This window comes from Lucilia cuprina, chromosome 2, assembly GCF_022045245.1.
Source record: "Lucilia cuprina isolate Lc7/37 chromosome 2, ASM2204524v1, whole genome shotgun sequence".
Lineage (NCBI taxonomy): Eukaryota > Metazoa > Arthropoda > Insecta > Diptera > Calliphoridae > Lucilia > Lucilia cuprina.
The window spans coordinates 13,183,507-13,198,219 of NC_060950.1; the positions used below are offsets into that span (position 1 = coordinate 13,183,507).

The 14,713-nt window shown below is 35.5% G+C and overlaps 2 protein-coding genes across 2 annotated transcripts in view; both read right to left on the reverse strand.

Moving 5' to 3' along the window:
* Window positions 1–309: 309 nt before the first annotated feature.
* On the reverse strand, window positions 310–1,885 carry LOC111681147 (UDP-glucosyltransferase 2). Its single transcript, XM_023442870.2, has 2 exons — window positions 1,245–1,885; window positions 310–1,183 (listed from the first exon to the last, which is right to left on the reverse strand). The coding sequence occupies exons 1-2, from the start codon at window positions 1,883–1,885 to the stop codon at window positions 310–312; spliced, it is 1,515 nt and encodes a 504-aa protein (XP_023298638.2).
* Window positions 1,886–2,649: 764 nt separating this feature from the next.
* The window catches only part of LOC111680689 (dynein axonemal heavy chain 2), a 15,625-nt gene continuing 3,561 nt past the window's right edge, over window positions 2,650–14,713 (reverse strand). Inside the window, exons 4-13 of the mRNA XM_023442390.2 lie at window positions 13,632–14,313; window positions 13,177–13,561; window positions 12,661–13,104; window positions 9,410–12,589; window positions 9,141–9,339; window positions 5,027–8,906; window positions 4,860–4,964; window positions 3,865–4,807; window positions 3,311–3,801; window positions 2,650–3,258 (exon numbers count right to left, since the gene is read on the reverse strand). Of these exons, the coding sequence (XP_023298158.2) occupies window positions 2,711–3,258; window positions 3,311–3,801; window positions 3,865–4,807; window positions 4,860–4,964; window positions 5,027–8,906; window positions 9,141–9,339; window positions 9,410–12,589; window positions 12,661–13,104; window positions 13,177–13,561; window positions 13,632–14,313 (10,857 nt within the window). The 3' untranslated portion in view covers window positions 2,650–2,710. The remainder of the gene's footprint in view (window positions 3,259–3,310; window positions 3,802–3,864; window positions 4,808–4,859; window positions 4,965–5,026; window positions 8,907–9,140; window positions 9,340–9,409; window positions 12,590–12,660; window positions 13,105–13,176; window positions 13,562–13,631; window positions 14,314–14,713) is intronic.

The window sequence follows — 14,713 nt, forward strand, 5'->3', positions numbered from 1 at the left end:
TCTAGTTCAGTTCTAGTTCAGTTCTAGTTCAGTTCTAGTTCATTTCTAGTTCAGTTCTAGTTCAGTTCTAGTTCAGTTCTAGTTCAGTTCTAGTTCAGTTGTAGTTCAATTCTAGTTTAGTTCTAGTTTAATTCTAGTTCAGTTCTTGTTCAGTTCAGTTCTAGGTCTAGTTCAGTTCTAGTTAAGTTCTAGTTCAGTTCTAGTTCATTTCTAGTTCAGTTTTAGTTCAGTTCTATTTCAGTTCTAGTTAAGTTCCAGCGCAGTTTTAGTTCACTTATATTGAGTTCTTTTCGATCAGCGATATATATATTACTGCTGCATTATCTTCTTTTCCAAGATATTTAAAATGCTCACAATTATTATAAATCCCACTAAAATTAAACTGTAAACATCTAGTAAATAATATTGAAAGAAATTCAATTGTAAAACTGGACTCTTAAGATGTTCGGCACCCTTATATCGCAAAACATATTCTAACCAGTAAACTGCATTCTGTTCATTGCTTATGGGTCTATCATGATACAATTCCGAAAATATTCTTATATTATTAACATACTTAGCACAATCTAAAATTTGTTTTATATTTACCACCATATTTTCATAAGTAATATTGCGTAAATCTAGTTTTAAACCAAAGCCTTTATTCACCATTTTATCGACATTAACTTTTTGATCACCAAAAAATGGAATTCCTAACATGGGTACCCCATATAATTGAGACTCGGTAATGCTGCCCTTACCGCCATGAGTAATAAACAGTTTAGTTTGGGGGTAATTTAAAATAGATGACTGAGGCCACCATGCTTGACATTTGACATTAGAATAGGGAAATTGCATTTCAAGTTTTGTACAGTTTTTGTCATAAGTCCAAAGTACGGTATAATTAGAAAAAACTTTAAATGTTTCTATAAAAATTTGTTCTAAAGACTCTGGCAATAAAGACCATTTAACTCGGGAACCAAAACTAAAGTATATAATTTTTTGCTTTGAGGTTATAAAATCACTGAGATTCATTTGATTTCTTTGGGAAACAAATTTGTTTTCAATACCTCCTATTTCTATTATGCCGGGTAGAAAAGGCGCTATGGGGCCTTCACTTAAAGAATGATGATTACATAAAACTAGAGAAACTGTTTTGCGTATTTCCTTAAATGAAGGGTAATAATTGGCGGGAAAATATTTGCTGTAATTATTGTAAAAAGTTTAGTTTTGCAATTGCTAAAACTTCAATAAGAGTTACTTACGTATATATCTCCTGCATTCTATCGAGAGCCAATAATTCCACAAATTTTTCAAACCAACCGAATGCTATGGCCTTAACGCCATTGTATTGATGACTATCATATGGTTGAGAAACATACCATCGTTCTTCTGGATTACCCATTAAACTTTGCACAAAACCTATAGGTTGGCTGGTCCATATTAGAACTACTGGACACTTAAAATGAGCACTCACACCCAATTGGTAGTCGTTGAATAAATAACCCAAGATTAAAAGATCATAGTTATTGTCCTCATTCAAAAATGAAACCCACTGTGGATCTTTCATAAATTTACTGGTATTTTCAATTCGATTAAACATTCTTTCCAGTTTATTAAAACTATTCATACGTTTTGAACCAGTTGTTATAACTGTTTCGGTATAGTTCTCCGACAGTTTTAGCCATCTTATATTTTGTACATCTATTATATGCGCCACATCTAAAGTTGTTACCACAGTCACCTGGTGACCTCTCTGAAGTAGTAAATTGACTACTGAAGCGTAGACCAACAAATGGGACTGATGACCATTAATGAATAAAGCTAAAATTTCAGCAGCTTGTGTGCTCTGATAACTCCCCGCAAATATCAATAAAAGTAACGTGGTGTATAGTTTGAAAGACATTTTTTAAATGACCATTAGATCTAAAATAACCAAAACTCAAGCATATATCGTTTGGTAAAGTTTAGCTCTACTAATTAGCAATCAATCAAAAAAATCAAATTCAGTAAGATAACGACGGACGGATTGTTGGCAAACGTACATAATGGTGAGTTTATTTAATTTTATCTATTGCAGGGAGAATTTTGACCAGACACTTGTCTTCTATTAAAAAATCAATTAAAATATAATTAAAAGATAAAAGTGGTTTTCCAGAAATGTGTAATGCGTATATACATATTTTACAAATGTTGGTTATTTTACAAATTGTACACAGTGGGTCGACGTAATTTAAATGATGACTCCAATATATTTTAAAAAATAACCAAATATTTCATTGATATACATACATAGTTATAGTTCTGTTCTAGCACAGTTCTAGTTCACTTATAGATCAGTTTTTGTTAAGTTCTAGTTCAGTTCTAGTTCAGTACTAGTTCAGATCTATTTCAGTTCTAGTTCAGTTCTAGTTCAGTACTATTTTAGTTCTAGTTCAGTTCTAGTTCAGTTCTAGTTCAGTTCTAGTTCAGTTCTAGTTCAGTTCTAGTTCAGTTCTAGTTCAGTTCTAGTTCAGTTCTAGTTCAGTTCTAGTTAAGTTCTAGTTCAGTTCTAGTTCAGTTCTAGTTCAGTTCTAGTTCAGTTCTAGTTTAGTACCCGTTAGATCCAAATATCCTCCAGACGATTTAAGACAGTCATCCGACACAGCTTATTTAAATCGAAGAGAAATCTCAATTTTTTTTCAAATTTATTTAAGAAGAAAATCTCATAAATAAACAACAACATAAACAATTAATTACTCAAACTCAACAACAAAGCAGTACCACGCTTAATCCAATGATCTGCCTTCTCATTGCCCGATTTCAAATCTACTGCAATAACAAATGAACCTGACCTTTGAGGATAATAATAGGCGGGGCATGAATAAATTCCCTTAGTTTTCTTTTTCAATTGTTCCACAGGCTTAAAGTGTATAACAGGCATAGAGGAAACTAATTCCATGGGTAGAGGTTCAGTAAGACACTGAGCTTTGCGCAACCAACCGGCACCCTCCAAAAAAAGGCCACGCACATATACGCCACCACCCTCTCGTACAATACGAGCAGCGGCAGCATCTTCTTCGACAAAAACAGAAAATTCCCAACTCAATTCATCAATAGGAGTGCGAGTGGCTCTGGCGGAAGTTTGTAAAACAGCTGTTAAGAAACCGGTAGGAAATGTATAGGCCGCCAACCAGAAAAGAGTGGGTGGCTTAAGGGTCTTAGCCCAGTTGGCGAAATGTTCAATTCTAAAGACTAAATCACGAGACCAGGAAGCCAAAGGTTTTTCAGATTGATAAGCTGGAATAAAAGGGTTTTAGACAATATTCATTTGGCAGCAAATAAAACCTACACTTCAACCATAAGGAGGGCACGCGACCCTCATAAACCGCTATATATATGTCTTCCAAGTCAGTACTCATGACCACCAAACCTTGTATGCCTTTCTGAAGATCTCTTAAATGTATTTTCATATTTCTTAATAGAACATTATAACGTTCCATTTCCTGCAGTAAGACAACTTCTAAGGGCGAACGATTTAAACCCACCAATTTAGCGGTTTGCTCATAGTTCAACTCCTTGGGTGTACTCTGAGCTATATCTTGAGCAAGGCGCAAAACCTTAGACTCTTTACTTTCACCTTCCGATGTTGAAGTTTGAACTTGCATAGAAATCAAAGTGGCAAAAAGTAGACGAGTTTCGCCAATTAGAGAAGCAATATCGGCATTAGAATGTTGACCAAAAGCTTCGGGTTTATCAAAATTGGGAAACTGTTGTATGTGATCATGATAGGACTGTAAATCACCCTCGGGTGGTATAAAATAATTAGCCAGGGATGATAGTCTAAAATGAAAATCAAACTTAAATTGGACTTGTGTTTATTTCTATAAAATTACATGGAACCACCTAAATTTGGATATATTTAAAGCTTCATTGCAAAAATACTGATTGATATACGTGGTTAGCAATCTACGATCCCAATCATCGGTCACATGTCCACCATAATTTACACCAGCTATCAAATACTTCAAAGCATCCCAGGGGGTGTCCTCATATTCGTTTAAATATAAAAGTAGTAGGATCTCCGATATTTCAAAATCTGAATTATTAAAACTATAGATAACATTCCAACCCAATTGCAAAAACTTTTTACGTTCCAATAGTATAGTGTGAAAGAAACATAGAGAGAATAAAAGCTTTTTATATTTGCCACAATCATTGGCTAAATCAAAATTTCCTTCATTCACATTGCTGTACAGACGCTTCATATTGGCCTTTATACCTCTGGGGGGTTCTGTGGTCATTTTAATACTGATTTGTAAAATCGATATGGGAAAATCTGGATGTGGGCTGGAACTTAACCATAAACGAAATCTTTTATGAATTTTCATGGTCTGTATAGTGGCTATTATTTTATCTAAAGTAGGCATCCAACTGAGGGATAAATGACAATTGGCCAAAAATACCCAGTTGCCCTCTCGTATACCATCCATTATCATTTTTGTGGCCACGGGGGCTTGTCCTTGACCCAAACTCAGAGAAAATATATGCGAAGACATTTTTACTTGTTCGGCTAGTGTCAAAAGTGATTGAGTGGGATCTACACCCGGTGATAAGACAAAAATTAAAGGAGTTTGTGGTAGAGATTCTTCAAAGGCCACTTTTAAATCTAAAACAGGTGGTTCTATAAAGCGCGGTCCCAAAGAGTTGACAATAAATTGTGTTAGACAAAATTGTATGCGATCGGCTCTTAGACATCTGACAACACAAATCTTTTGGAAATCAGTTAATTTATCATTCCATTCACCCACAAGATCTTCCACTTCGGGGCTGGTGGTGGCATACCAAACTAAGGACAAAATAATTATTTAGTTAAGTATTAAAAAATAGTTTTAACCTACTTTGCCAAGCCTTAGAATTTTGTTCAAAAGAATCGATAATGCCATGAAACCCCGCCACTTTATCCAATTCCGTGATATTATCCCAGGATTGTTCACTAATCCAATCTGAAGCAAAAAATTACATTTCAAACTCATTTGGACCTGGATTAAAAGAAAAGTAAACTTACGTGCAGCAGGATTTGGTGGTTGACCCAGTTTATCTAAAACTATACCACCCTTTAGAATAAAATCATATTCCGCCTCTACTAACTTGCCCGCATTTGCCAATATCTGAGCCGACATGTGTATGGAAAACAATAGTTTATGTTTTTCAAATAAACCACGACAAGTATTCTTATAAACCGAATAGGTATGAAAATCATTAATATTAACAATGCGCTCTTTAACATTCAAATGTCGGGGACTCTTCTCTATGGACTGAGTAAATAGCAATATATATGCCGCCAAAGAAAACACATACATGGGATCTATTTTAGACATATCCATTAAAACAAAGAATAATATCGAAGCACGTTCAGCTGCTGGTTGATATTCTTGTCTAGCAGTATCTATTTCTATCTCTGTCACCTCGGCCGTACTTAACGATTCCTTAACCAAGGCCGAAGTTTGTCGAGATTTTTGTAAGGTTGAAAATAATTCATCATCTTCCAGTATCGAACCTTTACTTTCATTTAACAATCTCAATATCTCATTATCTAAATCAATTAGAGTTCTCTTATTGCGTGCTATAGTCATGACCAATTCATCTTTTTGTTCCTCTAAAGCGGGCTTTTCTTTACGCACCACAATGCCCAGCAGTTGGGCCTGTAAACCATCCTGTTTTAAGGCGAAATTAACTATGGTAGTCTTGGAGGAAATTTCCGGTGGATAATGAGGATTAGTTATTTTCGTGGTTATATATAAACGGAAATTATCATGAAAAGTAATAAATTTATCATTGAATTTAATTAATTTCTGACCACTTTGTATAATGTACATCTTTTTCAGTATAGGGTTTATGGTCTGATCTATATGTTCTCCCACATTTTGCAATAACACGGGATGTCCGTTTTGCAGTGATAACTCCAAAGTTTTTAAATAATCCAATTGGCCAAAATCTATAACTTTTAAATCATTATCTTGTTCAAAGTTCTTTATCCAAGTATTGGCCTGCATTTGGGGATCTATAATCAAGGGCCAACGACTTCCCTTAGTTACAATCATGCCATTCTCAGTGCTGAAATCATCTGCCGGCAGACCTTGTATATTCCACTCTCTTACGGTTACGGCATCCAAGAGAAAGGAGGTAACTTTTAATTCTTCGGATGAGGGTATTTGTCTCTCTTTTATGAGTATTAACCATTTATCCAGCAGAATTTCCCGATATTTAGTATCAAAAGGTCCCAAATAAGAGACAAAAGCTGTAGATATCAAACAATTACCGGGTAACTTCTCAAATTGAGCATCCAAATTAGCCACTGTATCAATCCAACGTTCTCTTTCTCCCGCCAAAGATTCCACCAATATTATAGCTCTCTCCAGCTGTTTACGCAATTTCTCTTCTTTTGCTCTCAGTTCATTTAAAAGTTCAGTTTTCTCATTCAATTGGCGATAAAGTTCGGCCAGTCTGGCATTTAACTCTTCCAGTTTAGCTCTAGCTGCCGCCAGCAGAGCCTGTTTCTCTGCCAAAGAACGCATGGCATTATCCAATTTCTCTTGTTTAGGCGCCACTATACGATAGACTTTGGCATAGTTTTCTATAGCCAATATCCATTGCATTAATGATTTACAGGCTAAGGAAACTACAGCCACCTTGTCGGGTTCCAATTCTGGATTTTTAGTATATAAAGCTATACGCTTTAAAGTTTTATCCGAAACATTATCACGATCGAAATTTTTGAGATCATTCAAAAAGGTAGCCTCTCCCAAAACTTTTTTAGCATTTTCCCAAGTTGGATCCTTGCCCAATAAAATCAATACTGCTTCCATAACTTTTTCGATTTTCATGGGTGGTTTACCATACGATTTAACTTCGGCAACATCTTTTTTATTTAAAGCATCCAAAGCCTTAACAGCAGCATCGATCATGGGCAATACCACATCTAAATCGGCCTTCGCTGTGGCAGCCAATTCCAAACATATAACCTCATCTTTTTTTATTACAACCGCCTCTGAATCGACTTTTTCTTTTTGTTCGGTAGCTTCAGCCTTTTGAGTTTCAATAATCGCTATGAATTCTTCACATTCTACAGCTAAAACTTTTACTTGGGCCGAACTAACCTTAAGTTCTTCCGACATGCCACTTACTTTTTCCTGGGTATCGGCTATCTTGGATAAACCATTTCTTAGCTTATTGGCACTGGAAGATATTTCATATCTTTTCTGCTCGAGAAGTTCTTTAAAACCACTTACCAACTGCAAATAGTTAAGAGAAGTAACATAATTTTGCCTTTTAACTTCTCTTAACATCAAGTCCGATATTTCGGTAACATTAGAGTGAATAATGGAAAAGCTATAGGCCACTTCACGCTGTAAGGTAACTTCTGTTGCCTCCACTAAACTGTCGCGATTTTTTTCGTTTTCTTTGCCAGGTGACGGAACACTAATCTTAAAACCCGTTAAAAATGTAGAGGCAACTTCTAGTAAAGCTTCCTGAGACCACAGTCTAAACCAATTGGGCGTAGTGTTGTTTATAAGAGCCGGATATTGTCTTAAATACGAGCGAAATGATTCTCCTATAGGACTCATGGCTAAAGCTATATGCATATTATCGCGTACGTTTTGCATAAAGAAATTATACAAAGCCTCGGTGGTCAATTGTATATTGGCCTTTTTGGCCGGTCTTTCTAGTTCGTTTTTCAACTCCTCAAACTCGTCGGCTTTAAAGAGATTGATTTCAGCCGTACTTAACATATTATTAATGATTTCCAAAAATGTATTCTCCACCACTTGTTCGCCACTAAAAATAAATACCGTAGCTCTTTGCTTGACCCCCGTTAATTTATATAAAGTCTTTAAATCTTCTCTAAATTCCTGGGTCTTGTATTTCTTGGTTACCTCGATCTGGAACACACCCATTTCCAATATAAAAGCGGCAAGTTTTACCAATACCTGGCGTCCAGAACCACCTATGCCAATATTTAACATATGCCCCCTAGGTTGGGATATAACCCTGACAATTCTGACCACATGTTCGATAGCATCTTTGAAAAATACCAACTGCATGCGTGCCATACCGGAATTATTGTATTCCAACATTTGATTATTTATATAGATTCTCAATTTGTCATTGGACAGATCTTCATAGTAACCTTGAGCGCTCATAAAATCACCGAAAATTGGCACCACCTTATTGGGACATAAACTGTGTAAAGTTATTTCCATATATTTACCCAAAACCTCATTGACTTTATTTTGAAACCAAGCTTGATCATTATCATCTACTAGGCGATCGCAGTAAACCCTAAAACACTCATGAACCCAAAGTCTTAAGAATTGAGATTTTTTAACTTGTACCTCCGAATTACTGCGCAATAAACCTTGGAATACTTTCGATATATCTCTAAGATTGAATAAATAATGTGACTTATTAGGAGTGGGTAGCATTTTATCCACCACATCGCGATAGATGTGTATAGAAGCTTCGGTAATATGTTCCCATAGTTCACGAACTTCATTGGAAAATGTCTGTAGCTTTTGTCGTATCATAGTGCCAAATATTCTACTTATAATATCTTCAGTCGGGAATGTCATATTGAGTAGAAAAAATCTACTCATCGTGCGTGAGGAAATAATTTGTCGACCTCCTCCCGGTGGACCCATAGCGGCCATAAGTAATGTATTAAGTACATAGATTTTCTGTTGATTTCTACGATTAAACCAATATTTATAATCAATCCATTGTCGAATCAATTCGAGTGGAGGCTGAGAACCGTAAACATCTTTAGCCGGCATATTGAAATCGTCCATAAAGCATATCATTTTCTTGCCACCAATCGGTACATAATGAGTTTTGGTTCTTTTTTCGGTACGATTTTCTATGGATTCTTGTAGGCCCGCGGCAGTAGTCTGTTTTTAAAAAAATAGATTATTATTTTATATCTTTAATATGTTTTCCATTCAATCTTTGGTATACAACATCGGTTCGAATGAAAAAAAAATGGGGCCCTTCCTCATGAATTTTTAACAATTTTTTATCTGAGAGCCCGATTTTTTGTTCTAAAATCATATTTCTACGGAGTAAGCGAACATGTTTTTTAGAAGTATAAACCGATCTATAACATATGAATACACATGACCCACCTGAGCCGATATATTTATTGAGAATACGGTAAATTTTGCCTTATCACATGATTCCATAACGCTAACAGCTGTTGAAGTTTTGCCAGTACCAACATTGCCCACCAAAAGTACAGGTCGACCGTCTTGCAAAAGTTTTGAAACTAAATATTCATATCTAACTGTATCAACGGTGGGAACTATAATTTTGTAAAATGCAGCTCTGAAATCCCAACAAAAACCAATGATTTAGATCAATTTACTTAGTAACTCCCTGCCCCTCACACACTTACTCTTGATCATATTTCCAGCTATCCGAAAGTTTATTATTCCAGGGTAAGAAAGATTTCTGATTAGGATCGACATAATAATCATAAACAGTATCCTTAATCGGAAAACTACCATCCAATTCACGTATAAAGGCATCAATTTTATTTCTACCATCCTCATCCACAGTGGCACAAACGGACCAAACCATCGAAAACAAAAACCATAGTTTAGACATGTTTTCCAACAGCTCATCATTACCCGTTACAATACCATTCTGTTTGGTGGCAAAACCCTCTAATAGATTACACATGGATATAATCGTATTCAATTCATTCGTCTCCACTATCTCTTTACATTGATAATGTTTAAAGTTTAATAATTTATCAAGAAACTCATCAAAATAATCCGTTATAAATTTAACATATTCTGCCGGCTTCTGTTGGGCCAACCACGACTTGACATAGGGACGCCAACCCCAATCACGATAATCATTATAAGCCATGCCGCAACGTGAAACTGTAGCTGGTGAGGCAACAGCCAAATCAGCCACTTCGAATAGTAAGGAGACCTGGGCCGGCATCGTAATACGTTCACTATTAACCAAAGTCAAAAGTTTATTATCATCCATGACCGAGTTCATATTTTCTATCCAAACTGCATCTACCGGACCATCGAAGAGTAACCATTTTTGTGTAGGATCTTCATCGGCACATATGACACGCATTATAGAACTAAGTACCCCATCTAACCATTCGCCGGTAGCTAAATTATATTCTCCATAAAGTTCTGCCAAATTTAAGGCCTTAGGATTTAAAGGGTAAACTACTACTGCGGGCCAACCCGCTTTCTTATTGTTATTCATTCTTATGAAAGCTCCCTGCAAACACTTCCAAGTCACCGATTTAGCTGTATTGGTATCACCTATTATCATAGAAGAATGTCGAGAATTTTTCGTTTCATATAACTCTATGACTTTTTTAATGGCTATAGGTATTAGTTGTAAACCATTGGCTTTAAGTTCATCTTCTATGGCATCCTTAAAATCACTATAATCTATAAGAGGGACATCAACTCCAGGAAATATATCCGACATAATGCCATTGAATAGGGGCAAATCATTAGCGGTCAAACGAGCCACATTCATATCACGCATGGCCAAATAAACCACTTCCTCTTCGGAAGCCTGTGGCAATTGTCGTCTTTTACGTCCAGCATATCGCAGTAAAGCCACCATGGAACGTAAACCAAAATCATAATGATATTGTTTGGACAGTTGCTGTTTGGCCAGCTCATATAAAGTATAGACTTTGCGTGATAAACTACGGGTGTTAGTGAAACCATCGGAATAAAGAGTATTTTCGGCAATGATAACATTATCGGGTACCATCATGGATATAGGACGAAACATGGATTTCAAATTATCTGGCAACTCAGTACGACCCGCATAGCCGGGATTCATGGTAATAAACAAACCCACCGTAGGCACTAATTTGATTATTTGACCCTCAAATAGAAATTCGGTTTGTTTGGCAGTTAAGGCCGATATAACAGAGAGAATTTGTTGAGCCACAACCGATAACACTTCTATATTGATGCGATTGAATTCATCGAAACAACCCCAGGAACCAGTCTGAGCTAAACCAGAAAATATTTTGCCTATACTCTTGAAATCTAAACCCTCCGAACAGTTGGTAACTATAACCCACATGCCTAAAGCTTTACCCAAATCTTTAACAGTTTCAGTTTTACCCGTACCCGCTGGCCCCTTAGGACTACCACCTCTATACAAATGCAAGGCTGTGGTTAGGGTTATATAACAGCGATCGGTTAGTGGTGTTATAACAAGTCTACCCGAATTGCCTATATACTCATAACCATACCAATGTTCGGTATTTGTTTGTCTCACCACACAGGTCTCCGTTTCACGATGCCAATAGAATCGTAATTGGGAAAACCATTCAAAGTGACCCACATCTTTGCAATTATTCTTATACATACGTTCGATAACATCACGACCATGTATCTCTACGGTGATTAGAGTATTAACTTTTAAACGCATAATCTTGCTTAGATCTTTTCGGCTCATCTCGGAAAGTTTTGACAAGATTTTACTTTGTTTGCTTTTTAGTTTTCTTAAAGGTTTCTTTTGATTCACCGTTTTGCAATGTATTAAACTGCGTGTACATTCTGTAGTCCAATTTATTAAACAGGTGGTATTAACCAATTGTCCAGGCCACAGGGATAACCATTTTTCACGATTGCCGGCCAATTTCTTTAAAGCAGATCGCGTTAGTTTTAACTGTTCCTTGAGCACAGCAAACATATAGTCCTCTAAAATTTTAAGCCATTTTTCAGAAGGACCATCTATATAAATGACATTTAAGAATTCCACATATTCACCATCATCGGCATACATGCCCAAGGCTTGCCAACGATTAAGGGTTTTACCCACTCTTTTGAGTTCTAATTTCACCAGATTATCAAAGAGTTTCTTTAGATGTAGCTGCACTAAATCTGGACGCTTGCTGTTGCCCAAAATTTCCAAAAGATCATCATTAGAGATAAAATAAAAACGGGGAAACAATTGTCTTTTAGTTTCCAAATAGATTTCTAAAGCTCTCTGTATGGTTTCCAATCTTTCGTCTATTTTTTGAAATCTGTTTAACAAAAAAGGGGGTCTTCTAAAATGTGTGGCTCTTAAGGCCGTTTTCGCCGAAAACATTTTATCTGTTATAGATTTAAATTCTTCAGTTATGATACCAAAACGTTTGGCTTCATTGGGCAATTGTTTGCGTATATCTTCGCCGGTGAAAATATTTTCCAAATACAACCACTGACGCTGAACAACTAAAGCTTTTTCCAAAGTTTCCGAAATATAGGATAAAGTTTTCTCCCAATAATCTACTACCACAGCAAAAGGTTCTACAAATCTAGTGGATTTCATGGCGGAAAGTTGTACCATATGTTCCTCTAGCAATTGGGTGCATTCATCTACGCTTTTAATTTTATAAATACCATCGCGATAGAAAACCATTTCCAGCAATTGTTTACGCCAGATGCCGGCTATATTTTTAATACCATTTTCAATTTGTAACTCCATGGTGGCAGCATTCGAGATATCTTGTATATCCTCCGAATACGCCTGGAAATCTAGGTTTATTATTAATTCTAAAGTGAAATTCTTGGAATTCTCATCAAAATCGCTAAGAACAGATAAAAATTATATATATTAATAGGTGAGGGGCCTTAAGGTTTAAAAGGATATAAAACTTACACCTGCATTAAGTTTCTAACACGATCCCAATGTCTTTTACGCATACAGGGATTCTTTAGAGCTGTTATAAGCGGTAAAGTTCTTCTAAAACTATCAAGATTTTTAGTAGTAACAATTAACATATCCCAGGCCCGATTATAATACTTCTTATTGAGAGCACTAAACTCTTTATACAATGAAATGGCTGTATCTTCCATTATATCAATATTGATTTTCCAAAAATTTCCCACACGCCACTCATTCCAAGCATTTTGCCATTCCGAAATCAAAGACCAAATACCCTTAACTATCTGGACTTCAGTGCTGAGTTTTTTCAAGTCCAAATTTTCCGGTTGATTGATAAAAAATGTCGATAAATCATTTATTAAACTTTGTTCAAACTTAAAACAATCTGCTACTTTAGTTTCGATAATTTTTAGATATTTTAAAGCTATTTTAGGATTTCTATAAATTTAGATAAAGAAAAAAAGTGGAAAGGTATTAGGGAAACGATATAGATATATATCTTCTTATTACGTTTGTGCAGAGGTAGGTAATTTCACCATAAAATCAGCTAAAAATTCCTTAATAATATTACGAAATTTCTCTGCCTGAGTTAGTAGATTTTGTTTAAAGTCTTCCTTTGTATTATCCAACATATCGCCAGCTTCGCCAAGTTTCTTTAAATAGTTTTCCCATGTGGATGATAAATTTAAGACCAATACTTTGATCGAATCAGAAATTTCTATTTGATATTTATCCAAGACCTTAAACAAATCAAATATATCTGGAAATTCAGCTTGCTTGACCGGAACCTCCTGGGTTAAGCGATTAAATAAAATGGTAGCTTCTCGGGCCTCTTTTAAAGTGCGCGGCACTACAGCTATACGTTTCTCATTACGTTTGACATAACGGTAAACACCTTTAAATACAAATTTTTTAATAAAAAAAAATAAATTTTTTATTATAAAAAAAACAACCCTCAAACTTACTTTTAATTCTTGAAGAAGCTCTCTTAGTCAAAAGTTTAATATTTAACAATTGCCATTTTTCTATATAATCCAATATGGAACTTTTCAAGCACATTTGATTAATCATTAAAAAGTATACATTCACTATAGCATCCCTAGTTGCTATTATTTCCGCCTGATTACTATACGCTTCAATACTATCTTCGAAAATTTCAGCCTCCTGATTTGTTTCTTCAATTTTTGCTATAAACTTTTTTTCATCCATATCCCAAATATCTTGAAAATCATTCCAACTTATTATAAATCTTTCGATTTCCTCCTTATTATAGTCCAGCTCCAATAAAATTTTATCTTGTGTCTCTATAATAATAACATCGGTTTTCATTAGTTCTGCAAATGTTGGACCAATAAGTTTTGCTGGCAATTCTAGTTTAGCCGCTATACGTGGTACACTGTTTAGACTATTTAATATACGATCATACATCTTGGTCAGCAACATTTCAATAGTTTCCATATCTGGCTTTAGTGCTATATCTTTATCTTCAATATCGGCCATGAGGATAATTAAGGGAGCGGGATTGATATCTCCTTCGGATTTTAATGAACTGTAGACATTGTTAAGGGAATTTCGGGCACAAATCATGAGTGCCTCTGCCAACATATTGTCAAATTGTTTGACATAGTCATACCATTCTGCGGCCATCTGAAATTAAAAACATTATATTGTGAGTTCTTAGTCTATTGTCTAATTTACAGTCTAGTCTAAAATCTTGTCTAGTCCATAGTCTAGTCTGTAGTCTAGTCTATAGTCTAGTTCATAGTCTTGTCCACAGTCTGGTCTATACTCGAGTCTATAGTTTGTTATATAGTCTAGTCTATAGTCTAGTCTGTAGAGTAGTCAAGTCTATAGTCTATTATATGATCTTGTCTATAGTCTATTCTATAGGCTAGTCTATAAGTAAGGCTTTAGTTTAGTCTATAGGCTAGTCTATAGGCTATAGTCTAGTCTATAGTCTAGTCTATAGCCTAGTCTATAGTCTAGTCTATAGTCTAGTCTATAGCCTAGTCTATAGTCTAGTCTATAGTCTAGTCTATAGCCTAGT

Bases quoted from the DNA above. Each gene is read 5' to 3' on its own strand.
- LOC111681147 (XM_023442870.2), bottom strand. From the start codon at position 1,885: ATGTCTTTCAAACTATACACCACGTTACTTTTATTGATATTTGCGGGG. The intron at 1,184-1,244 runs GTAAGTAACTCT...CAATAATTACAG, and splicing joins AGAATGCAGGAGATATATAC to CAAATATTTTCCCGCCAATT.